At 46.7% G+C, this 25,541-nt stretch overlaps 1 protein-coding gene across 1 annotated transcript in view; it reads right to left on the reverse strand.

Annotated features, from left to right (window-relative positions):
* The window catches only part of PIGL (phosphatidylinositol glycan anchor biosynthesis class L), a 118,192-nt gene that overhangs the window by 29,457 nt on the left and 63,194 nt on the right, over window positions 1–25,541 (reverse strand). Inside the window, exons 3-6 of the mRNA XM_078373251.1 lie at window positions 12,032–12,122; window positions 4,761–4,828; window positions 1,204–1,235; window positions 56–189 (exon numbers count right to left, since the gene is read on the reverse strand). Coding sequence (XP_078229377.1) covers window positions 56–189; window positions 1,204–1,235; window positions 4,761–4,828; window positions 12,032–12,122 — 325 coding nt within the window. The remainder of the gene's footprint in view (window positions 1–55; window positions 190–1,203; window positions 1,236–4,760; window positions 4,829–12,031; window positions 12,123–25,541) is intronic.

The raw sequence follows: 25,541 nt of genomic DNA on the forward strand, positions 1-25,541 counted from the left end.
AGAGGGTCTGGGGCAGAGATCTGAGTTGGGGTGTCCAGGAATTTACAATCCTCACCTTGGCCTGTGCCACTTCTTTGCTGTTGAGCACGAAGAGGACATCCTGCGTATGAAGCAGGGACAAGGGCAGATCCAGAAGGGAGATGTACTTGCGCAGCATATTCACAGACTGAAGCGTGAGCACAGAGCACCCTGGTTGGGGAGGAGACAGAGAGAAGTGCCTTAGGCCTCCAGCCAGACTTTACCGAGTGCCCTCCCTCTACCCTGTGGCTCAGGCCAGGGCAAGACAGTGGCCACGGTGTTGTCAGGTGTTTCTGTGGCACCAAAGCTGCTCTTTGCCTGTCATTCTTGCAACTAGAAGAGTAAAAGGGCCACAGAAGACCTGGCTGGCTACCCTCTACCCCTGCCATGTGCCCTACCAAAAAAGGTTGGTTGCTAGAGGTTGAGATTTGGCTACCTCAAAGCCAAAGGAAAGGTGAAAGTGAAAGGAATTACTGTATTGGGAGGCTAGAGACCTGGTTCCAGCTCTATCAGTGAAGAATGGACAGACTTGGCAAAGTCCCTTAACCACTCTGAATCTGTTTTCTAATCTGTAAAATGGTGTTGACAGTGTGAGACCTGCCTGTCTCACAGGATTGATATAAGAATCAAACAAACTATAGTCATATTCCAAAGACTTCATGGCTTGCTAAGCTCCCTTCAGTCATCCGACACAGAAAGGGCCTGAACTATTTACGTTTTCATTCATTGAATCTTCGTATTGCTCCTGTGACGTATGACAGACTGGAAACTGGCCCAAAGAGGCTAGGCATGGGGGTCATGCAGTAAATGGTCAGGTGGGTTAGGAAGAGTTCCTAACTCAGGCAGATTGGTCCATCAAGCATAGCAGTCATTTACGACCTGGCTAATTGTTTGGGGAACGAGATTGACTTCAGGCTGGAAGAATACCAGAGGTGTGAAAAAGCTAGACAGGTACGGGGCAAACCTGGCCTCCCACTCATCCAGAGGTGGCCCTGCAGGCAGGCACTTGCTGGTAGATACAACCTGCCAAGTACCCTGCGCTGAGTCAGGAAGGGTGTGATGGCCTTCTCCACCCCTGCCTCTGCTCGGCCTAGGACAGATCTCTGTGGATTTGCAAATTTCCTTCCCATAAGTTTCTCAGAGGGACAGTATATTGCGGCCTTTTGCAAAAGAGACAAGCCTTACCTTTAGGTAACTTTCCTTCTAAGTACAGGGCCCTGGAGGAGGGAAAGGACAAGAGTGAGAGGAGCAAGAATCATTTCCTTTGTAGGTAACAGGAAGGACCTTCAGAGGAAAGCCTGCCATACCCATGGTCCCCTCCATGTGAGTTTCAGGTGGATTCTTTTGCACGAATCACTGTATAGATTTCCAGGATCCCGTACCTCTGGCAACAGGTGAAGGAACCAGGATGGGCACTTTAGCCAAGGACAGCCAATCCAGAGGCTGGTCTGTGGCTTGTGAAGTACTATGGTCCAAGCTTTGCCCATTAGAGAATGGAGGTAACTGCTGCACTCGTCATAGTTTTTCTTTTGAAATTGTAATGTGAGTATGGTGGGGAATATTTTACAATGTTGACTGATATCCCTTCCCTAATACTTCCTTTCTGCTTTCTGACCTCCCCATACCTACCTTCTGACAGTGAAGGGCATTCCGTGCTCACCGTCTTAAGAGCAGGGGATTATTAACTGCAGTGAGCACCAGATCTTTTCCCCACTTCGTTGTTTAGAAAGCTGGGGCAGAGAAGGATTGGGAAGGTAGCACACAGACACACATACTCACATGAACAAGGACTCTTGGGAGCAGGGGTTAAAGAAGAGAAGTTGAGAGGGAATTGACAAACTCATGGAACTGACTGCCTGGCAGAGCCTGAGAGGTACAAAAACCTGAAAAAGCCTTCTGGGATTCTGAGAATGAGGTGGCTTGTCCTGTACTCTGGGCAAAGCCCTGTGGATATTCTGATATCCAGGGAAAGCAGTGAGCACTGGAGGCACCTGTCTGAAAATAGAGCATACAGCTCTTCAGGCCACAGAGGAAGCTGTGCTGAGGAGGGCTGGGGAGCAAGTCCTGCGGACAGGGGGACCAAGGGGCCACTGGTGGGAGGGAAGCCAGGAAGAGACTGAGAAGTAGCCAGAAAGGCTAAAGTAGGGAGGCCAAGCTGGTGCCACATAAGCCAAAGCAGCATTGCCGTGAGGGACAGGCAGGGCCAAATGCCACAGAAAGGTCAAGATGGCTGAGGACTAAGGTGAGTCTAATGAATTTAGCAGACAGGAGATGACTGTGGAGAAAAAGGTCTTAATAGATTGGTGTCATGTCCATGAATTGTTTTATTTGAAGCACAGTGGCCCACCTTTGTGCTGAGAGCCTGTGGCATGCCAGTCTCTCCTGAGGAAAATGGCCCCAGGCAGTTCTATCTATACAGAGTTGTTCCCTTGGGTTCTGTGCCCAGAATGACACCTTCTCTGCTTTCCTCACTTTAGTGGTGACTGGACCAGGAATGGGACCGGGTACTCATCAACCTCAAGTGCCCCAGCACGCTGCCTGTTGAGGTGTTCTTAGTTTCTTTGCAACAGACCTGACCTGATCTGCTTTCTGGTGCAGTGTAAATTCTTGGTGAGAAATCACCAGGCTCAGCGTGCATCCAGAATGAGGTGGGACCATTTTCCAGTTCTCCGTGGGGCTTGCTGTCCATGCTAGTCTTGGAAGCTCAAGGCCTCAGAGTAACCATGTGGTTGCAAAGACCACTCTGGGGCTGTGTCATTTTTCCATATATTGTCAAAAAACATTTTTATTTCAGACCGTAACCAGGAGATGTTTCTTTCCTGAATCTGAAGGGACCTAATGCAACTAGCAACATGTCTCCTCTAAAGCTGTGGCTGCAGGCTGGACCAGGAACTGAATAGTCTTTACAGGGAGAGCAGTCTAGTCTCCCTTCATTCCACAGTCAAGGAAACAGGAAAGCAGCCTAGAAAGAGGATGTGGGTAAAATTCTAGCATCTCCCACCAAGTGATGTAAAATGTACAGACAAGGAGGCTCTTCAGTTTTGATTGGTCTTCACATGCATCTGACAGAATAATGAATGGAGAACCAGGATTCCTGAATTTTACCTCTGCCATAGTTTCACCTTGTAGTGCTGGGCAAACCACTTCACAGCCTCAATAAAATGAGGTGGCTGGACTTAACGGTTGGAGAGGTCATTTCCAACTTTACGTATTGCATTGCCTCAGTCTGAGTGTTGAGCATGTTTAGAAGGTTATCAAATAAGTCCTTCCCTTCAAGTTGTTCCAAACCTTCCTCAGGAGCTGGGACAGATCTGCCATATCACTAATCAGGGGCTCGGGAGAAGCACTTTGCTAGGGGACAGGAAACACGTCTATGTTTGTGTGACTCTACATCATTCAAAACCTTTGAGTTTGCATTTTATTTTTAATTATTTTGTATTTTATTTATTTATTTATTTTTAGATGGAGTTTTGCTGTTGTTACCCAGAGTGGAGTGCAATGGCACAATCTCGGCTCACTGCAACCTCCGCCTTCTGGGTTCAAGCAATTCTCCTGCCTCAGTCTCCTGAGTAGCTGGGACTACAGGTGCGCACCACAATGCCCAGCTAATTTTTGTATTTTTAGTAGAGACGGGGTTTCACCATGTTGACCAGGATGGTCTCGATCTCTTGATCTTGTGATCCACCCGCCTCGGCCTCCCAAAGTGCTGGGATTATAGGCGTGAGCCACCGCGCCCGGCCTTATATTTTTTATTTTATTATTATTTTTTTTTTGAGATGGAATTTTGCTCTTGTTGCCCAGGCTGGAGTGCAATGGTGCAATCTCGGCTCACTGCAACCTCCGTCTCCTGGGTTCAAGGGATTCTCCTGCCTCAGCCTCCCGGGTAGCTGCGATTACATGCATTGCCCCCATGCCCGGCTAATTTTATATTTTTAGTAGAGACGGGGGTTTCTCCATGTTGGTCAGGCTGGTCTCAAACTCCTGACCTCAGAAGATCCACCCACCTCGGCCTCCCAAAGTGCTGGGATTATAGGCGTGAGCCACTGCACCCAGCCTAATTTTGAATTTTTAGCAGAGATGGGGCTTCTCCAGGTTGGTCAGGCTGGTCTTGAACTCCTGACCTCAGGTAATCGTCCCGACTTGGCTTCCCAAAGTGCTGGGATTACAGGCGTGAGCCACTGTGGCTGGCCACATTTTATTTTTATTGGTAAAATGTAAATAAATATCAGTAGAATAGGGTGACTGTGAAGAACAAACGCATTTCATATTATATATGTATATCCTCCTTCTCCAAAGAAAGATCGGAGAATTGTATAAAATACATGAAGGAAGTGAGAGTAAGGGAAGAAGAAGATGGTGAAGCCGGAGGCACGCTGAGTCACAGCACTCATTCCTTAAAGTCTTGTCCATGTGCCACAGGGGTTGCAAGTTTGACCCTCAAGCTTCCTGTGGCCACAGAAAAGAGACGAATAAAGTCAGCTACCCCATTTGCAGTATTCAGTGTGTAAAAAACAATTCAGCTATTTAGGAGATGAGCATTTGCATTAGGATTTGAGAGAGATTTCTGAGAGAGAGGACGTGGTAAGATGCAGTCAGCAACATGGCCAAAAAGGGCTTGATGATAAGCCAGCAGTAAGTTTCCTGGGCTAGATAAAAAGTAGGAAAGTGCTTTAGACTTTAAACCATGAGCCGTAATCAAATGAACAAACCCTCCCCCACCTCCATCACCCAGAAAATCATACCTCACAGCCGCATACAGAGCAATGTGATTGCTGTGGCCACTTACTCCCCCTGCATCGAAAGTCACCACCTGTAGAGAAACATAGTGTTTTCACTTATGACTGTCTGAATGCCTTCTCGACCATCTCAACTTCAATGGAGCTCAACTTCAATGCCTTTTCAACCGTCTCAACTTCCCAAAGGAAGGAGAGGACAGAACCCTGAATCTGTTCAAACGCAGCCTGTATCTGAAGTGACATCTGAGCAGATCAGTGGTGTGCAGTTAGTGCTGTGGTTGACCAGGTAGAGACTGTTTCTCTGGGTTTGACACTTTACTCTTGTTCCTAGCCAGTGGAGCAGAGTGGAATTCAGCCATGATAGCAACTTGGGTTCAGAATATCTTTGTTGCTTATCGGTTTAGCCATTGATCAGCACATTTAGCATTTCTGGCGAGCTTCTAAGTGAACTCTGTTCATGCAGATGCAGTCTGATTTATTGGTTCTCTTTTTGTCATGCCATACTGAGGGCAAAAAAAGCTTTGAGTGACAATGTCCACCTTGTCCTGGAATTGAGTTCATGGAAAAAGTGTATTTATTCATAGATACTCCTCTGTTTCCATTTTCACAGATATATCAACATCTATTTATTAACTACAAGCTCAGTCTGTATTCTAACATTTCATTTCTACACAAATAAAGAAAAAACGAATAATTTGAATAATAATAAAAAGGCCAACTGAATAATGAAAGAAACATTAAAAAGACAACAAGGACTCAAGAGAAGGATAGAATGGTTGATTAGGGGTGATGGAAAGAGGCAAGCTGTCTCCAAGGAAAGGTGACCGGGCGAGGTGGCTCACGACTGTAATCCCAGAACTTTGGGAGGGGCCGAGGTGGGTGGATCATGAGATCAGGAGATTGAAACAATCTTGGCTAACATGGTGAAACCCCGTCTCTACTAAAAAAAAAAATACAAAACATTAGCTGGGGCATGGTGGTGTGTGCCTGTAGTCCCAGCTACTCCGGAGGCTCAGGCAGGAGAATCGCTTGAACCCAGGAGGCAGAGGTTTCAGTGAGCCGAGATTGCACCACTGCACTCCAGCCTGGGTGACAGAGTAAGACTCTGTCTCAAAAAAAAAAAAAAAAGAAAGGTGACCATACTGCATGGATGAAGGAACCTGGAACTGGGATTGGAAGGGATTCACTCTTGGTCTTTCTATTTTAAACTGTAAAGTATAGTGACTTCATGTACAGCAAGCCCTCTGTTATAATAAGAGCAGCTAACATTTCTTGAGCACAGGGATAGTACTAACTCTATCTTACACCTAAGGAAGTTCAGGAAGCAGAGGCTGAAGATGGTGGAGCTGTTCTTGGAGTCTGTATCTTTCTGACTTCACAGTCCATGCTCTTTACCAGCATCCCCTATGTGAGAAGGCATGCTAGGCTGCAGGAGGAAGCACTATGTAAGAATCAGAAGACTTTTGGGAGGACGAGGTGGGCAGACACTTGAGGTCAGGAGTTTGAGTCCAGCCTGGCCAACATGGTGAAACCTGGTCTCTACTAAAAATACAAAAATGAGCTGGGTGTGGTGGCATGCGCCTATAATCTGAGCTCCTCAGGAGGCTGAGACAGGATAATTGCTTGAGCCTGGGAGGCAGAGGTTGTAGCGAGCCAAGATCATGCCACTGCACTACAGCCTGGGCGATGAGTGAAACTCCATTTAAAAAAAAAAAAAAGATTCAGAAGACCTGCACTCTTATTCTGACAGCTGCCAACCAACTACAAGAGTTTAGATTAGTTATTCTTTCTCCTGGGGTCTGGAAGAGCTCATTTGTGAGGAAATAGGGTATTCTAGGCAGGCAAACACTCTGGTTAGAGGGTTATCTTGAGAGTCATTAATGGATACCTTATTTGAAAGATAAGTACATAGTGAACTTCACTGTTTATGGCACAGAATACACACACGTGCACACACACACACTTTTGCATAATTCAGAAGGCAGGCTGGGCACGGTGGCTCACACCTGTAATCCCAACACTTTGGGAGACTGAGGCAAGTGGATCATAAGGGCAAGAGGTCGAGACCATCCTGACCAATATGGTGAAACCCTGTCTCTACTAAAAATACAAAAATTAGCTGGGCATGGTGGCACATCGCTGCAATCCCAGCTACTCGGGAGGCTGAGGCAGGAAAATCGCTTGAACCTGGGAGGCGGAGGTTGCAGTGAGCCGAGATTGCACTACTGTGCTCCAGCCTAGTGACAGAGTGAGACTCCATCTCAAAAGTAATAATAATAAGGCCGGGCACAGTGGCTCATGCCTGTAATCCCAGCACTTTGGGAGGCCGAGGCGGGTGGATCACAAGGTCAAGAGATAGAGACCATCCTGGTCAACATGGTGAAACCTTGTCTCTACTAAAAAAAATACAAAAATTAGCTGGGCATGGGGGTGCACGCCTGTAATCCCAGCTACTCAGGAGGCTGAGACGGGAGAATTGCTTGAACCCAGGAGGCAGAGGTTGCAGTGAGCCGAGATCGTGCCATTGCACTCCAGCCTGGGTAACAAGAGCAAAACTCCGTCTCAAAAAAAATAAATAAATAAAAATAAAAATAATAATTCAGGCCGGGTGCAGTGGCTCATGCCTATGATCCCAGCACTTTGGGAGGCTGAGGCGTGTGGATCACGAGGTCAAGAGTTCAAGACCAGCCTGGGCAACATGATAAAACCCCGTCTCTACTAAAAATACAAAAATTAGCCAGGCATGGTAGCATGCACCTGTAATCCCAGCTACTCAGGAGGCTGAGGCAGGAGAATCGCTTGAACCCAGGAGGCAGAGGTTGCAGTGAGCAGAGATAGCACCATTGCGCTCCAGCTTGGGCGATGGAGTGAGACTCTGTATCAAAAAAAAAAAAAATTCAGAGGCAGGGCGTGGTGGCTCACGCCTGTAATCCAAGCACTTTGGAGGCCAAGGTGGCGGATCACCAGAGTTTGGGAGTTCAAGACCAGCCTGACCAACATGGTGAAACCCCACCTGAAAAAAAAAATTCAGAAGACATTTCAGGATCTTATAACTTTAGAGTTAAAACCATGAGCCTCAATTTATTACCATGTTGACAAAGTCAACAGAAGTGGTGGGTAATGGAAGAATTTTAACGACAGAATTCCATAATTCAACTAAAGTATTCTAATGACTAATGCTTATATTTCTCTATCTCTTTCTCTCTCTTTTTTTTTTTTTTTTTTTGCTCTGTCACCCAAGCTAAGCAACAAGAGTGACTCCAGTCTAGGCAACAAGAGCGAGACCCCCATCTTGCTACAAGAACGAAAAAACTGTATAGCAGTAAATGCTAGTGTATCTCAACTCCAAGTCTGTTGCCATCGGATGAAGCTGGCTAGCACTCTTGCTGGATGAATATTAGAGGGTGCTGGAGGGCAGTCCCTTGGCTAGGGAATTTGGGGTCACATGAAGTTCAGCTTAATCACTTTTGAAATTCTCCAGTCTGTTTTTTCTCTCATCCTACAACTCACAGTTTTATATTTGTAGCACGATGGGGGTCTCATCCTCCCCTTTCTGTTGCAAGCAGGGCTAAGCTGAACTGTATTTAGTTCTCTGAACTTTGCAGATTTGTACGTTACAGTGGCACCTGTCATTCGTTACAAAACTCTATCCACTTTTACTTTTTCCTAACTTGGAAATATATTTGTTCAAATAAAATCTTAGCCAGACCCCAGTAAATAAAAGGTAACCATGGAGCTGCTCTGGTTTCTAAGATACTGGTTCTTACCTAGAGATAATTTTGCCCCAGGGTTATTTGGTAACTTCTAGAGTTTTTTTTTTCTCTCTCTTTTTTTTCTTTTTGAGACAGGGTCTCATTCTGTCGCCTAGGCTGGAGTGCAGTGATGCCATCACGCTCACTGCAGCCTCGACTTCCCAGGCTCAAGTTGATTCTCCCACCTCAGACTCCTGAGTAGCTGGAAATATAAGTACATGCTACCACACCTAGCTAATTTAAAAATTTGTTTGTAGAGGTAGGGTCTCACCGTGTTGCCCAGGCTGGTCTCAAGCAATCCACCTACTGCCTGAGCCTCCCAAAGTGTTGAAATTACAGTTGTGAGCCACTGTGTGCGGCCTGGAGATGGTTTTATTGTGACAATTGAGGCAGGGGATTGCTACTGACATCTAGTGGGTAGACGCCAGAGATGACACTAAACATCCTTCCATGCACAAGGCCAACCCTACACCAAATTATCCAGTCCCAAATGTGCAATAGTGCCCCACTGACACATCCTGCTCTACAGGAGCAAGGACTAAGTGCTTCTGGCTCACTCTTGTATTCCCAGTTCACCACCTATAGCGAATGTCACATATTGGGTACTCAATAAATATTGATTGAATGAAAATTGAGGTAGGGGGATTGAGGCCCAGGACCTAGCCTGCTTGACACCCAGAGAAGGCACTACTACCCACCTGGCCTGCTTTCCAAGGATGGCAGCTTTGCATTTTTCTTTTTAAAATTTATTTTATAGCCGGGCATGGTGGCTCACTGTAATCCCAGCACTTTTGGAGGCTGAGGTGGGTGGATCACCTGAGGTCAGAAGTTCGAGACCAGCCTGACCAATATGGTGAAAACCCATCTTTAAAAAAATAATAATAATAAATAAAATAAAATAAAATTTATTTTATTTTATTTTTTAAAAATAGATATGGGCTGGGGGTGTGTGTGTGAAAAACTATTTAAAAACATAAAATAAGGCCGGGTGTGGTGGCTCACACCTATAATCCCAGCACTTTGGGAGGCTGAGGCGGGTGGATCACGAGGTCAAGAGATCTCGAGACCATCGTGGTCAACAAGGTGAAACCCCGTCTCTACTAAAAATACAAAAATTAGCTGGGCATGGTGGTGCATGCCGGTAGTCCCAGCTACTCAGGAGGCTGAGGCAGGAGAATTGCTTGAACCTAGGAGGAAGAGGTTGCCGTGAGCCGAGATCGCGCCATTGCACTCCAGCCTGGATAACAAGAGCGAAACTCCGTCTCAAAAAAAAAAAACCATAAAATAAAATAAAATTTGAAAAATAGAGATGGAAGCTGGGTGCAGTGGCTCATGCCTGTAATCCCAGCACTTTGGGAGGCCGAGGTGGGCAGATCACCTGAGGTCAAGACCTGCCTGGCCAATATGGTGAAACCCCATCTCTACTAAAAATACAAAAAGTAGCTGGGCATGGTGGCAGGTGCCTATAATTCCAGCTACTCGGGAGGCTGAGGCAGGAGAATCTTTTGAACCTGGGAGGTGGAGGCTGCAGTGAGCCAAGATTGTGCCACTGCACTCCAGCCTAGGTAACAGAGCCAGACTCCATCTCAAAAAAAAAAAAAATACAGATGGAGTCTTGCTATATTTCCCAGGCTGGTCATAAACTTCTGGCCTCAAGTGATCCTCCCACCTCAACCTCCCAAAGTGCTAGGATTATAGGCATGAGCCACTGCACCCAGCTAGCTTGTACTTTTCAAAACCCTGTCTTGTCTCCCATTCCTTGTGGTTTTCATGATGTTGCCGCAGTACCACAGAGCTCAGACCAGACAGAACCCAGTTTCCTGCACTGATAGCTACAGAGCCAGCTTTGCTTTGGATGATGATGGAGAGCTTATGTTCTCATCCCGGTGTAGCCCAGGTGAGAAACTCTCCCCGTGTCTTAGTCTGTGCTCCTCACCTCCATCTGTACTTCTGTGTTGCTGCTTCACCATCTCTCGTGTGCAGTTGAAACTTCCGGGCTGAATGGAAACCCATACTTAGCTTGAATGATGGCCAGTTATGGCTACACTGGCCATGGTGTTAGCATGATTCTGTACTTCTACTGTGGCACTAAATGCAGGCCAGAGAAATCATTCCCACTGTACTGTAAACTTGAGTTTCCTTATCAATAGCAAGTGTGTCCTAAGAAATTTGGTAGTAGGCAGAGAGCAGTGGCTCACGCCTGTAATCCCAGCACTTTGGGAGGCCGAGGCAGGTGGATCACAAGGTCAGGAGATCAAGACCATCCTGGCCAACATGGTGAAACCCCATCGCTACTAAAAATACAAAAATTAGCCAGGCATGTTGGAGCATGCATCCAGAGTCCCAGCTACTTAGGAGGCCAAGCCAAAGAATCATTTAAACCTCTTTGGCAGCTTTAAAATTGACTACAGGCTAAACTGTTCTGCTGATCCTAGAAGAACTGAGACTGGTGTTGCTAGGTTTGTCCACCTTTGCAGTAAATACGTATCTCGGCTATTACTCCAATTGTATCTAAAATTTTCTTCCTTAGTGGGTATGAATGCCTTCTCATGTTTTCTTGGAATGAGGAAATCAAGGCTTAAAATCCTAGTTTTACCACCACTTGCTTACCGTGGACACGCTGTTTGGTCTCTGCAAAACCTCAATTTCTGCAATGTAAACTCAGAATTTTATTTATTTATTGAGAGAGAAAGTCTTGCTCTGTTGCCAGGCTAGAGTGCATCTTCACTCACTGCAAACTCTGCCTCCCGAGTTCAAGCAATTCTTGAGCCTCAGCACCGCACCTCCCCATCCCAAGTAGCTGGGATACAGTCACACACCACCACGCCTGGCTAATTTTTGTATTTTTAATAGAGATGGGGTTTCACCCATGCTGGCCAGGCTGGTCTGGAACTCCTGACTTCAGGTGATCTGCTCATCTCAGCCTCCCAGGGTGCTGGGATTACAAGCATGAGCCACCACACCCAGCCACAAATTTTACTTTTTTTTTGAGATGGAGTTTCACTCTTGTACTCCATGTAGGTCAGGCTGGTCTCGAACTCCCGAGCTCAGTTGATCCACCTGCCTCGGCCTCCCAAAGTGCTGGGATTACAGATGTGAGCCACCGCGCCTGGCTTACTTTCAAAGTTAAAATGATATTCTGTGAAAATCCTTGGTAAAGGTGAGGTGAAGTTCTGTATAAATGAGAATCACTGGAGAGGCTCTGGGGGACCTGAGTTTTTAGGTGGCAGGACAAAGGTGGGGGCTTGAGGGCATTAAGGAGGACACAGCTTAGAAAAATCTCCCTCCTCTATCTGAGCACTGCTAATTTAGTTATTCAGTCTCACAAAATATTGAAAAGATATCAAAAGGCGTGTTTGTTCCTCAGTAGGTTAACAGTGAGCACTGGAAGTTCTGGCCTCCTTGGAGAGCAGCCCTGGAGAAGGACTGGAAGTGGGAGGGTAGCCACAGGAAAAATTATGGAAACTACCTGGTATGAATGGGACCAAGACCTCAGGCTTTCCATTCAGGAAGGTGTCCCCTTACCAGATTGATGCCATTCACTTCTATATGGTGGAGGAGGACGCTGGCCACATGCTCTGTGTTCCACTGCACACCTGGGTCATCTGGAAAATCCCTACAAGAAAGAAGCATAACTTGAACACCTTTTCTGATCAAGTACAACCTTCTCCCTAAGCTCCAGTAAGTGCATGTCCAGTTTTATGATACTTATATTGGGGGAAACGGGTCCCTGCATTTAAGCTTCCTCAGATTTCAGTTAAGGTAAGATTTACAAACATGAAACAACTAGAAGTTAATGCATAATTCCACGAGACACTTTTGGAGCTTTATGCTTGCTGCTGAGGGGAAGAAACAACATCAACGAGACAAGGCTTTGTCCACAAGTTGGGGAGACAAATGTGTTAAAAATGAACTTGAGGCCAGGTGCAATGACTCACGCCTGTAATCCCAGCACACTGGGAGGCAGAGGTGGATCGATCACAAGGTCAGGAGATCGAGACCATCCTGGCCAATATGGTGAAACGTGTCTCTACTAAAATACCAAAAAACTAGCCAGGCGTGGTGATGCGTGCCTGTAGTCCCAGCTACTTGGGAGGCTGAGGCAGGGGAATTGCTTGAACCTGGGAGGTAGAGGCTGCACTGAGCCGAGATAGTGCCACTGCACTCCAGCCCAGTGACCCAGCAAGATTCTGTCTCCAAAAAAAAAAAAAAAAAAAAGAACTTGAGCACAAGGCATGATGATATGCACTTTATAAGAGTAATAGTGGCTGGGCACGGTGGCTCATGCCTGTAATCCCAGCACTTTGGGAGGCCAAGGTGGGTGGATTACTTGAGGCCAGGAGTTCAACACCAGCTTGGCCAACATGGTGAAACCCCATCTCTTAAAAAAAAAAGAAAGAGCAATAGTAATATTACTTTAATAAAAAAGTACAAAGGTATGTTACTTCACTAACCTCATAAACATCTTTTGACAGAGCTTTTTTTTTTCTTTTCTCGAGACAGAGTCTCACTCTGTTACCCAGGCTGGAGTGCAATAGCACAATCTCGGCTAACTGCAACTTCTGCCTCCTGGGTTCAAGCAATTGTCTTGCCTCAGCCTCCAGCCTCCTGAGTAGCTGGGATTACAGGTGTTAGCCACTGCCCCCTTTTTTTCTTTTTTTTTTTGAGATGGAGTCTCACTCTGTCACCCAGGCTGGAGTGCAGTGGTGCAATCTTGGCTCACTACAACCTCCACCTTTTGGGTTCAAGTGATTCTTCTGTCTCAGCCTCCTGAGTAGCTGGGATTACAGGCACCTGCCATCATGCCCACCTAATTTTTTGTATTTTTAGTAGAGACGGGTTTTGCCATGTTGGCCATGCTGGTCTCAAACTCCTAACCTCAGGTGATCCACCCGCCTCGGCCTCCTAAAGTGCTGGGATTACTGCTCTGTCACCTAGGCTAGAGTGCAGTGGAGTGATCTTGGCTCATTGTAACCTCTGCCTCCCAGGTTCAAGCAATTCTCCCGCCTCAGCTTCCTGAGTAGCTGGGATTACAGACATGCACCACCATGCCCAGCTAATTTTTGTATATATATTTTTTCTCCTGAGACAGAGTCTCACTCTGTGCCCTAGGCTGGAATGCAGTGGTGAGATCTCAGCTCACTGCAACCTCTGCCTCCTGGGTTCGAACGATTCTCCTGCTCAGCATCCTGAGTAGCTAGGATTATAGGCATGTATCACTACACCTGGCTAATTTTTGTATTTTTGGTAGAGGCAGGGTTTCACCATGTTGGCCAGGCTGGTCTTGAACTCCTGACCTCAGGTGATCCACCTGCCTCAGCCTTCCAAAATGCTGGGATTACAGACGCTATCCACTGTGCCTGGCCTTTGACAGAACCTTTACCTATGAAGTTAAGTAGCTTGTTTGCAAGGCTGTTATAGTTAGATTTGAATGCAGGTTTTGCCTACAAAGCCAAAATGCTTGAGCACTAGGGAGCTGGCTACATTCCCCTTTCATCAGAACTGAGGCTTGCTGCATGTCAGGTACAGAGTCTTCAACAGAATAATCTGCAATTTATCTGTGTCTCCACCTGGCCACACCACAGGCCTATCTCCCACCCCCACCTGCTGAAATCCTTCCTATCTCTTTTTTGTACTTTGATCCATGGTGTCACCTAATATAAGACCAAGGGCTCGGGCCGGGCGCGGTGGCTCACGCCTGTAATCCCAGCACTTTGGGAGGCCGAGGCGGGTGGATCGCGAGGTGAAGAGGTCGAGACCATCCTGGTCAACATGGTAAAACCCCGTCTCTACTAAAAATACAAAAAAATTAGCTGGGCATGGTGGCGCGTGCCTGTAATCCCTACTACTCAGGACGCTGAGGCAGGAGAATTGCCTGAACCCAGGAGTTGGAGGTTGCGGTGAGCCAAGATCGCGCCATTGCACTCCAGCCTGGGTAACAAGAGCGAAACTCCGTCTCAAAAAAAAAAAAAAAAAAGACCAAGGGCTCACTTTGGCCATCTTATTAAAAAACATTATTCATAGTCTTATAAAATGATACCTATCTCTCTTTGGGTTAGGTCCTACAGCAACACCCATAATGCTACTGAGAGGACATGGGCTCTGCTCCCTACCAGGCAGGCTGTTATCACCTCCCTATGGACAAAGGTCATTAACTGGCCTCCCTTAGGACTTTGGACAAAGGAGAGTCACTGGAGGTTTTTCAGCAGAAAAATGACATGAGCCTCAGCAATAAATAACGTCATTATTTCCTTTGCTTCAGTTGGTTCATCTACCAACCCTTTAGGGCGGTGGTCCCCAACATTTTCGGCACAGGGACCAGTTTCATGGAGGATAGTTTTTCCACAGACAGTGGTGGGGGGCATTAGATCTCACAGATCTGCAACCTAGATCCCTCCCATGCAGAGTTCACAATAGGGTTTGCACTCCTATGAGAATCTAATTCCACCACTGATCTGAGAGGCATAGCTTGGGCAGTAATGCTTGCTTGCCCGCCACTCACCTCCTGCTGTGCTGCCTGGCTCCTAACAGGCCAGGGACCCATACTGGTCTGCAGCCCAGGGGTTGGGGACCTCTGCCTTAGGGTGTTTTCTGCAGAGGGCAGCTTCTTTATGTGTGTGTGTGTGTGTGTGTGTGTAACGGAGTTTCACTCTTGTTGCCCAGGATGCGCAATCTTGGCTCACCACAACCTCCACCTCCCGGGTTCAAGTGATTCTCCTGCCTAAGCCTTCCAAGTAGCTGGGATTACAGGCATGCGACACCATACCCAGTTAATTTTTTTTTTTTTTTTTTTTTTTGGAGACAGAGTTTCGCTCTTGTTGCCCAGGCTGGAGTGCAATGGCGCGATCTTGGCTCACCGCAACCTCCGCCTCCTGGGTTCAGGCAATTCTCCTGCCTCAGCTTCCCGAGTAGCTGGGATTACAGGCACACGCCACCATGCCCAGCTAATTTTTTGTATTTTTAGTGGAGACGGGGTTTCACCTTGTTGATCAGGATGATCTCCATCTCTTGACGTCGTGATCCACCCGCCTCGGCCTCCCAAAGTGCTGGGGTTACAGGCGTGAGCCACAGCGCCCGGCCTAATTTTGTATTTTTAATAGAGATGGGGTTTCTCCATGTTGGTCAGGCTGGTCTCAAACTCCTGACCTCAGGTGATCCACCCACTTCAGCCTTCCAAAGTGTTGGGATTACTGGCATTAGCCGCCATGCCCAGCCTAGAGGGCAACTTTGTACTTTTCAAAGCCCTATCCTGTGGGTCACTCCATGTGTTTCTCATTGTGTTCCTGCAGGAAGCAGGACAGACAGCTTAGCAGGTGGGGGACAGGATTGGGAGAAAGAGATAAAGTGGGACCAGGACAAAGTCTAGTTTTGTTTTTTGGAAATGGAGCTGGATATAGTGTATAAAACATAACCAGCTGAGCTCAAGCAGCTGAAGGAGAAATAGATACAGGGAACAGAGAAAATGCCTTGGAGTGACAACAGCTACATCCATACTCCTGGCTGAGAGGTCCACATAAATGTATCAAGGCATCATTTTGGAGAGGGAATACACCACACCAATAATATATGGAACTTAAGCACATGAGAGACAGGATAGGAGGATAGTTGGCTAAGCCTACTAAATCTCTGTAGTTCTGAGGTTCTGATGGGCTAAAAGATAAACCTCAAAGAGGGGTAAACTCATGGCTGCCTTCCATTTATCTTCAGGGAACTAGGATCTGCTCTTTCGAGGATCGATGCTCGTATGAACAGGTGTTGCTCCATGCCTTTCTTTCGGTGGTCCCACCCAGTGATTGTGGGTGAGGCCAATCATCTAGGGAGGGATTTTGGACTGTAAATATTTGCTCTGCAATGCGACACATCTGATAAAGCATCATTGCTTTTATGATCAAGTCCAAACTCCTCTTGGTCAGGCATTCAATTTTTCCCCAATCTACCTCCTATTTTGATTCACTTCCTTTATTTGAGAGAGCTAATGAGATAACACAGGTCAGAAAGCATTTAAGAACTGTAAAAACAAAAATGCCTAAGCATCAGAATCATGGCTGTTACTGCTACATTAGCCTAATTTAAGTCTCCCTTTAAAAAAAGAAAGAAAGAGGCCGGGCGTGGTGGCTCAAGCCTGTAATCCCAGCACTTTGGGAGGCCGAGGCGAGTGGATCACAAGGTCAAGAGATCGAGACCATCCTGGTCAACATGGCAAAACCCCATCTCTACTAAAAATACAAAAATTAGCTGGGCACGGTGGCGCGTGCCTGTAATCCCAGCTACTCAGGAGGCTGAGGCAGGAGAATTGCTTGAACCCAGGAGGCGGAGGTTGTGGTGAGCTGAGATCGTGCCATTGCACTCCAGCTTGGGTAACAAGAGTGAAACTCCGTCTCAAAAAATAAATAAGAAAGAAAGAAAGAAAAAGAAAGAGGCCAGGCGCGGTGGCTCACGCCTATAATCCCAGCACTTTGGGAGGCCGAGGCGGGTGGATCACGAGGACAAGAGATCGAGACCATCCTGGTCAACATGGTGAAACCCCGTCTCTACTAAAAATACAAAAATTAGCTGGGCATGGTGGCACGTGCCTGTAGTCCCAGCTACTCGGGAGGCCGAGGCAGGAGAATTGCTTGAACCCAGAACGCAGAGGTTGTGGTGAGCCAAGATCGTGCCATTGCACTCCAGTCTGGGTAACAACAGTGAAACTCCGTCTCAAAAAAAAAAAAAAAAGAAAAAGAAAAAGAAAAAGAAAGAACTCAGTCCTTTTTTTTTTTTTTGAGATGAAGTCTTGCTCTGTCTCCCAGGATGGAGTGCAGTGGTGCAATCCTGGCTCATTGCAACCTCCACCTCCTGGGTTCAAGTGATTCTCCTGCCTCAGCCTCCCGAGTAGCTGGGACTACAGGCGCCTGCCACTATGCCTGGCTAATTTTTGTATTTTTAGTAAAGATGGGGGTTTCTCCATGTTGGCCAGGCTGGTCTAGAACTCTTCCCTCTACTACCTCCCAGTCATCCATCATTGCCCTCTACTGGTCAAATTCTTCAGAAGCCAGTCGACATAGGAGCCTGATCTCTGCATTGTTTCACTGTTCCCTGTTTGGCCTCTCAGCTCTTCCCATACAGTGGGTAAACAAGTCTTGGTATTAAATTCCTTTTGAAATACCTGGTGGTCTCCATTTTCTTGCAGACCTTGACTGATGAATGGCTTATGTAACATCTGTCTATCAGGGGACTTATGAAAAGTTGGAGAGTCAAGAATTAGATATATGTAGCCTGTAATCCCAGCACTTTGGGAGGCTGAGGCAGGCAGGAGGCTGAGGCAGGAGTTCCAGACCAGCCTGGCCAACATGGTGAAACCCCATCTCTACGAAAAATACAAAAACTAGTCTGGGCACAGTGGCTCACACCTGTAATCCTAGCACTTTGGGAGGCTGAGGTGGGTGGATCATCTGAGGTCGGGAATTCGAGACCAGCTTGACCGACACGGAGAAACTCCACCTCTACTAAAAAAAAAAAAAAACTACAAAATTAGCCAGGCAAGGAGGTGTATGCCTGTAATCCCAGCTACTCGGAAGGCTGAGGCAAGAGAATCGCTTGAATGCAGAGACTGGCAACATCAGAAGGGCACCCCTGCTTCTAGGATGGGACACCAGAGCTGTGTCAGGAAAAACACCAACCTGCTGATGGATGTGCCACTTAAGGCGGAGCATGGGGGAAATACCTGGTTCTTCCCTCTGCTACCTCCTAGTCATCCATCATTGCCCTCTACTGGTCAAATTCTCCAGAAGCCAATCGATGTGGGAGCCTCGAAACTAGTTTCCATCGGAACAGAGTAGAGGCATAGGATGGAGGCAATGTCTTACTCACAGCACATGTTCAATGGGTATTTACTTTTTTCTTTTTTTTCCTCTTTTCTTATTCTTTTAGAGATGGGGTTTTGCCATGTTGGCCAGGCTGGTCTCAAACTCCTGATTTCAGGTGATCCATCTGCCCTGCCCTCCCCAAGTGCTAGGATTACAGGCATGAGCCACCACGCCCAGCCTGGATATTTACTTTCAATTGCTGCTCAATCTTGGCCTTAAACTTTCAAAGGACAGTAGCAGTCTGGCCACCTGCCTCTCATTGTCTAAGAGTTTTCCAGCTTTATGGAAAAGCAGTAACCCACCAGGTGCTTGGTTATACAGGGCAGGGGGGAGCACCATAGTGGAGGACATGGGGGCACCACAGGGCAAGCAGGATTCAAGGCTCAGGGAAGGGAGACATGGCAAGGGTTAATAGCCAGCTTCGGCCAGGCGCAGTGGCTCACGCCTGTAATCCCAGCACTTTGGGAGGCCGAGGCAGGTAGATCATGAGGTCAAGAGATCGAGACCATGCTGGTCAACATGGTGAAACCCCGTCTCTACTAAAAATACAAAAAAAAATTAGCTGGGCACAGTGGTGTGTGCCTGTAATCCCAGCTACTCAGGAGGCTGAGGCAGGAGAATTGCCTGAACCCAGGAGGCGGAGGTTGCGGTGAGCTAAGATTGCGCCATTGCACTCCAGCCTAGGTAACAAGAGCGAAACTCTGTCTCAAAAAAAAAAATAGCCAGCTTCACCCCAGAAGCTCAAGGGCTTAGTACCATCCATGATTACAGTGGTCCAGTGTCACTAGCAGGCAATGTGATGTGGCAGAGAGAACGTGGAGTAGGATGACACAGAACCTAAGTTCTAGCTCCCCTGCTTTCCATGTGACCATGGCAGCAGCTGCATCATCAGTAAAGATAAAATAATTCTGGGATGTACCTGATGACCTCCTGAGAGCCCTTCCAACTCTTCAGTTTAGGACTCTGTCATAAGCTAATGATTGACCTTACCCACTATTAGAAGGTGGAGCCACTAAAAGAAAAGCATGGAGCAACACCTGTTCCTGTGAGCCATTTTTTTTTTTTCACCAGGCGCCAAGCTGGAGTGCAGTGGCACAATCTCGCCTCACTGCAACCTCTGCCTCCTGGGTTCAAGCAATTCTCCTGCCTCAGCCTCCCGAGTAGCTGGGACTACCTACAGGTGCACGCCACCACGCCCAGCTAATTTTTGTATTTTTAGTAGAGACGGGGTTTCACCATATTGGCCGGGATGGTCTCAATCTCTCAACCTCGTGATCTGCTCGCCTCGGCCTCCCAAAGTGCTGGGATTACAGGCTTGAGCCACCGCGCCCAGCCTCCTGTGAGCCTTTCTCCAGGTGAGCTTCCCTCACAGAGCAAAGATATCAGGTATGACACAGATAACCTCCCAAAAGCCAGAGACCATATCTCTCATTGGGCAAGGCCAAATTCTTTACTACACACCTTCCTTGTATTTAGAAACCATCACTGAATTCCTCTACCAAGTATAGCCCAGACTACCCGACTTCATACCTGCTTCAGTATAGTATTCTATTATTTACTGTTGTTTTATGTGTCTCTTTAGCTAACGTTAAAATATAAGACTAGGCCTGTGTCTTACTCTTTCATTTCTTAGTTGGTACATGGTACGACTCAAGTCAATGAACACTTTTTTAAAATAAATAACAATAAGTAATTGTGCTTCTATCCTATGCGAGGAAGTGTGTTGGGGTTTAATAAGCACTAGTTGGTTGATAGAAGTGGCCTGTATTTGGATGAACCAAAGGCAAGTATCATTATACCAGCCACTGGGGGCTGATGCCTATAAGCAAGATGATATTTGAAAGATTTCAATTTTATAAAACAGATGAAGGGTAAAAAGTGTATACATTTGGGCAAGGGAGTAAAATATCCCAATGGGACTCCTTCCCCTCAATATAGGAAAATATAAAATTTAATGCTGGGAAATTTCAAACAGATAAATGTAAAAAAAAGTCCTTTTAGACCAATTACCTGAGTTGTTCTTTGCCTAAACAACCCTAATCAGCTTCGTTCAACCCTAATCAGCTTCGTTCAACCCTAATCAGCTCAAGGCCTGGGTCCACATTTCTGTCTTCCCTTTTATTATTTTTTTGGAGGAGTCTTGTTCTGTCGCCGAGGCTAGAATACAATAGCATGATTTCAGCTCGGCTCACTGCAATCTCTGCCTCCCAGGTTCAAGCGATTCTCCTGCCTCAGCCTCCTGAGTAGCTGGGACTACAGGTGTGTGCCACCACAGCCGGCTAATTTTTTGTATTTTTTTGAGTAGAGACAGGGTTTCACTGTGTTAGCCAGGATGGTTTGAATCTCCTGACCTCGTGATCTACCCGCCTTGGCCTCCCAAAGTGCTGGGATTACAGGTGTGAGCCACTGCGCCTGGCCTGTCTTCTCTAATAGAGTAAGAATTCTGCCCTATATAAACATGTTGTAAGCCAGTTTTTGGATGCTTCCTTAAGAGACAGTTGATGGATGACATTTGCCCCAGTTTTCTTTGTCTAGTCCCTCCTCCTGATAACTAGAACAGGAGAACCGAGCGTGGTCTGTGAAGTAATCTTAGGTATGAAGCCAGACAGAGAAGAAGAGTAATAAAAAAGGGGAACTCAGGTTGCAAGCACTCTGGGGAGTGAGCCATCACCCCGTTCCAGACAGCACCCCTCCTCCTACTACAGTTATTGTGGGTCATCTGCTATTTGCAGCAGAGCCAAATCCTCATTTATAGATGCCATAATTTTTTAAAGTCTTCCTATCATCAATTACTTAGGATGTTTCCATTTTTTTATTATTGTAAAAGGCTGTAATGGGCATCTGTATCCAAAACTCTCTGCATGCCTTTCTCTCTCTTTTGTTTTTGAGACGGAGTTTCGCTCGTTACCCAGGCTAGGGTGCAGTGGCACAATCTCGGCTCACTGCAACTTTGCCTCCTGGGTTCAAGCGATTCTCCTGCCTCAGCCTCCCAAGTAGCTGGAACTACAGGTGTGTGCCACCATGCCCGGCTAATTTTTGTATTTTTAGTAGAGACGGGGTTTCACCATGTTGACCAGGATGGTCTCAATCTCTTGACCTTGTAATCCATCCGCCTCGGCCTCCCAAAGTGCTGGGATTAGAGGCATGAGCCACCTCGCCCAGCTGTATGCCTTTCTCAGTACTTCTTTGTGATAAAATCATAGAAATGTAACTTCTGAGTCACTGGTGAAATGAAAGGCATAGCACGTGTGTGGATCTCTCTTGTAAGAACTCTGCTATAAAGAGTAGATGAAAAGTGTTAACTTGCAAGGGGTACAGCATCAAAGGAGTGTGTTTTTAAAGAAGAGAGTGTTTGTACATTTTATAGGCTGAAGGGAAAAACTATTAAGACAATTTATATCAACAGCTCCATTCCAGTCAGGCATGTTGGCTCATGCCTGTAATTCCAGCACTTTGGCAGGTTGAGGCATGTGGATCACTGAGGTCAGGAATTCCAAACCAGCCTGGCCAACACAATGAAATGTGTCTCTTCTAAAAATACAAAAGTTAGCTAGGTGTGGTGGTGAGTGCCTATAATCCCAGCTACTTGGGAGGCTGAGGCAGGAAAATTGCTTGAACCTGGGAGTTGGAGGTTACAGTGAGCCAAGATTATGTCACTACTCCAGCCTGGGTGACAGAGCAAGACTCCATCTCAAAAAAAAAAAAAAAAGCTCCATTCCTTCGAAAAATCTAAAGTGTCTTAATATTATCTACTTTTTAATCCTTTGTAAATTTTTTTTTTTTTTTTTTTTTTTGAGATGGAGTTTCGCTCTTCTTACCCAGGCTGGAGTGTAATGGCGCAATCTCGGCTCACTGCAACCTCCGCCTTCCTGGGTTCAAGCAATTCTCCTGCCTCAGGCTCCTGAGTAGCTGGGACTACAGGCGCACGCCACCATGCCCAGCTAATTTTTGTGTTTTTAGTAGAGACGGGGTTTCACCATGTTGACCAGGATGGTCTCGATCTCTTGTCCTCGTGATCCACCCGCCTCGGCCTCCCAAAGTGCTGGGATTATAGGCGTGAGCCACTGCGCCCGGCCTAATCCTTTGTAAATTTTATAGAGATGGGGTCTTGCTATGGTGGCCAGGCTAGTCTTAAACTTCTGGTATCAAGCGATCCTCCTGCCTTTGCCCTATTTTCTTTCTTTTTTTTTTTTTGAGATGGAGTCTTGCTGTCTCGCCCAGACTAGAGTGCAATGGCACAATCTCTGCTCACTGCAACATCCGCCTCCCACGTTGAAGTGATGCTTCAGCCTCAGCCTCCCAAGTAACTAGGATTACAGGCACCCACCACCATGGCTGGCTAATCTTTGTACTTTTGTAGAAATGGGGTTTCACCATGTTGGCCAGGCTGATCTCAAATTCCTGACCTCAGGTGATCTGACCACCTCGGCCTCCCAAAGTGCTGGGAATATAGGCATGAGCCACCATGCCCAGCCCCATATCATTTACTTCTTTCCACAGTTGGAAAGAACTGGTTGAGAGATTTACTTAGTACATATGGACTTATACAAGCGCTAACAGAGCTAACTGGGAATATAAAAGAATGCACATATGGTAAAGACCACAATTTTATCTTGCTAACTGACTCTCCTCCTTGGAAATAACTTGTATGTAATTCAAAGCCAATTAGAAAGTAGAAGTCAAGCCTCAAAGAGTAGTCAAGCGTTACACTTAAAGAATATCTGGGGGCCAACTGTGGTGGCTCACACCTGTAATCTCAGCAGTTTGGGAGGCCAAAGTGGGAGGATCACTTGAGACAAGGAGTTCAAGACCAGCCTGGGCAACATAGTGAGACCCTGTCTCTACAAATTAAGAAAAAAAAATTAGCTGGGTGTGGTGGCTCACGCCTGTAATCCCAGCACTTTGGGAGGTCGAGATGGATCACGAGGTCAGGAGTTTGGGACCAGCCTGGCCAACATAGTAAAACCCCGTCTCTACTAAAGATACAAAAATTAGCTGGGCGTGGTTGTATGTGCCTGTAGTCCCAGCTGCTTGGGAGGCTGAGGCAAGAGAATCACTTGAACCTGGGAGGTGGGGGTTTCGGTGAGCCGAGATCATGCCATTGCACTCCAGCCTGGGCAACAGAGTAAGACTTGGTCTCAAAAAAAAAAAAAAAACAAGAAAAAATTAGCTGGAGTGGTGATATGGGTGTGGTCCCAGCTACTTGGGAGGCTGAGGCAGGAGGATTTCCTGAGCCCCAGAGGTTAAGGCTGCAGGGAACTGAGATCATATCACTGGACTCCAGCCTGGGTGAGAAACAGCAACAACAAAAAAATAATGTCTGGTGCGGGGGGCGGGTAGTAGCTCATTCCTGTAATCCTAGGACTTTGGGAAGCCAAGGAGAGAGAATTGCTTGAGCCCGGGGCTTCAAGACCATCCTGGGCAACATAGTGAGACTCTATCTCCACAAAAAATAAATTTTAAAAATTAGCCAGGTGTGGTGGCATGCACCTATAGTCCCAGCTACTTGGGAGGCTGAGGTATAAGGATCACTTGAGCCTGGGACATCAAGACTGCAGTGAACCATTACCATACCACTGCACTGCAGCCTGGGCAACAGAACGAGACCCTGTTTCAAAAGAGAGAAAAGGAAAGAAAAAAGTAAAGAAAAGAAAAGGGAGGGGAAGGGAAGGGAAAGGGAAAGGGAAGGGAAAAGAAAAAAGAAAAAAGAAAGCCAGGCTCAGTGGCTCACACCTGTAAAACCAGCACGCTGTGAGGCCCAGGCAGGTGGAACACTTGAGGTCAAGAGTTCAAGACCAGCCTAGCCAATATGGTGAAACCCCATCTCTAGTAAAAATACAATAATTGGTTGGGCACGGTGGCTCATGCCTGTAGTCCCAGCACTTTGGGAGGCCGAAGCAGGTGGATCACTTGAGATCTGGAGTTTGAGACCAGCCTGGCCAATACGGTGAAACTCCATCTGTACTAAAAATACAAAAAATTAGCCGGGCATGGTGGCAGACACCTGCAATCCCAGCTACTTGGGAGGCTGAGGCAGGAGAATTGCTTGAACCCAAGGAGCAGAGGTTGCAGTAAGCCAAGGTCAAGCCATTGCAATCCAGCCTGGCAACAGTAGCAAAACTCTGTCTCAAACAAACAAAAAGCCAGGCGCAGTGGCTCATGCCTGTAATCCCAGCACTTTGGGAGGAGAGGCAGGCGGATCACCTAAGGTTGAGAGTTGGAAACCAACCTGACAGACATGGAGAAACCCTGTCTCTACTAAAAATACAAAAATTGGCCAGGCGTGTTGGCTCATGCCTGTAATCCCAGCTACCTGGGAGACTGAGGTAGGAGAACTGCCTGAACCCGGGAAGTGGTTGCAGTGAGCTAAGATCACATCAGTGCACACTCCAGCCTGGGCAACAAGAGCGAGACTCCATCTCCAAAAAAAAAAAAAAAAAAACCAGTAATTAGCCAGATGTTGTGTTGCATGCCTGCAGTCTCAGCTACTTGGGATGCTGAGGCAGAAGAATCACAACCCAGGAGGCGGAGGTTACAGTAACTGCACTCCAGCCTGGGCAAAACAGCTAGACTAGTCTCAAAAGAAAATAAAAGTCTGGCATTGCCCTCCCTATGTGACATAGACATGAACCAGGCAATGGATTTGCTCCAGCAAAAGACGAGTATTCCAGTGCAATTCCCTTGCTGCTTGTGACTTTTCAAATCCAGATCTTTGCAGGTCTACAGGGAATGGTCATAAAGCTTCTGAGTTTAGAGTTCCTAGAAACTTCCTTTCATTTAAGCAAGGTCCTTTGTGGCTTTTACTGCAATTTTAATCAGAGTATGGAAATTTCTCAGATGCTGCTGTGCGTGGGTAAGTTTGCAAAGATGTAAAGCTGAGTTAAGTCTGCCTAAAACAGATGGATATGGAGGACTGAAGCCAAGTTTCCAGCCAGGTTTTACCCAAGTAAAGAAGAGATGACAAATCTGAAGAATGGGGCTGGATGACAGAGCATCAGATACTGCTGGTGCAGGACGAAGATAACTAGAGACTGCATCAGGCAGTTGCTGAATCCGCCTTTCTCGACATACTGCTCTCCTTTGAGAATTCCAGTCCACAGGGTTCATCTCTCAGCTCAGAAATGATAAAAGGCAAGCTCTGAAATACCTGACAAGGTTGTACCTTACACCTAGACCTTTGAATTCAGAAA

This window comes from Callithrix jacchus, chromosome 5 (assembly GCF_049354715.1).
Source record: "Callithrix jacchus isolate 240 chromosome 5, calJac240_pri, whole genome shotgun sequence".
In the NCBI taxonomy this organism is placed as follows: Eukaryota; Metazoa; Chordata; class Mammalia; order Primates; family Cebidae; genus Callithrix; species Callithrix jacchus.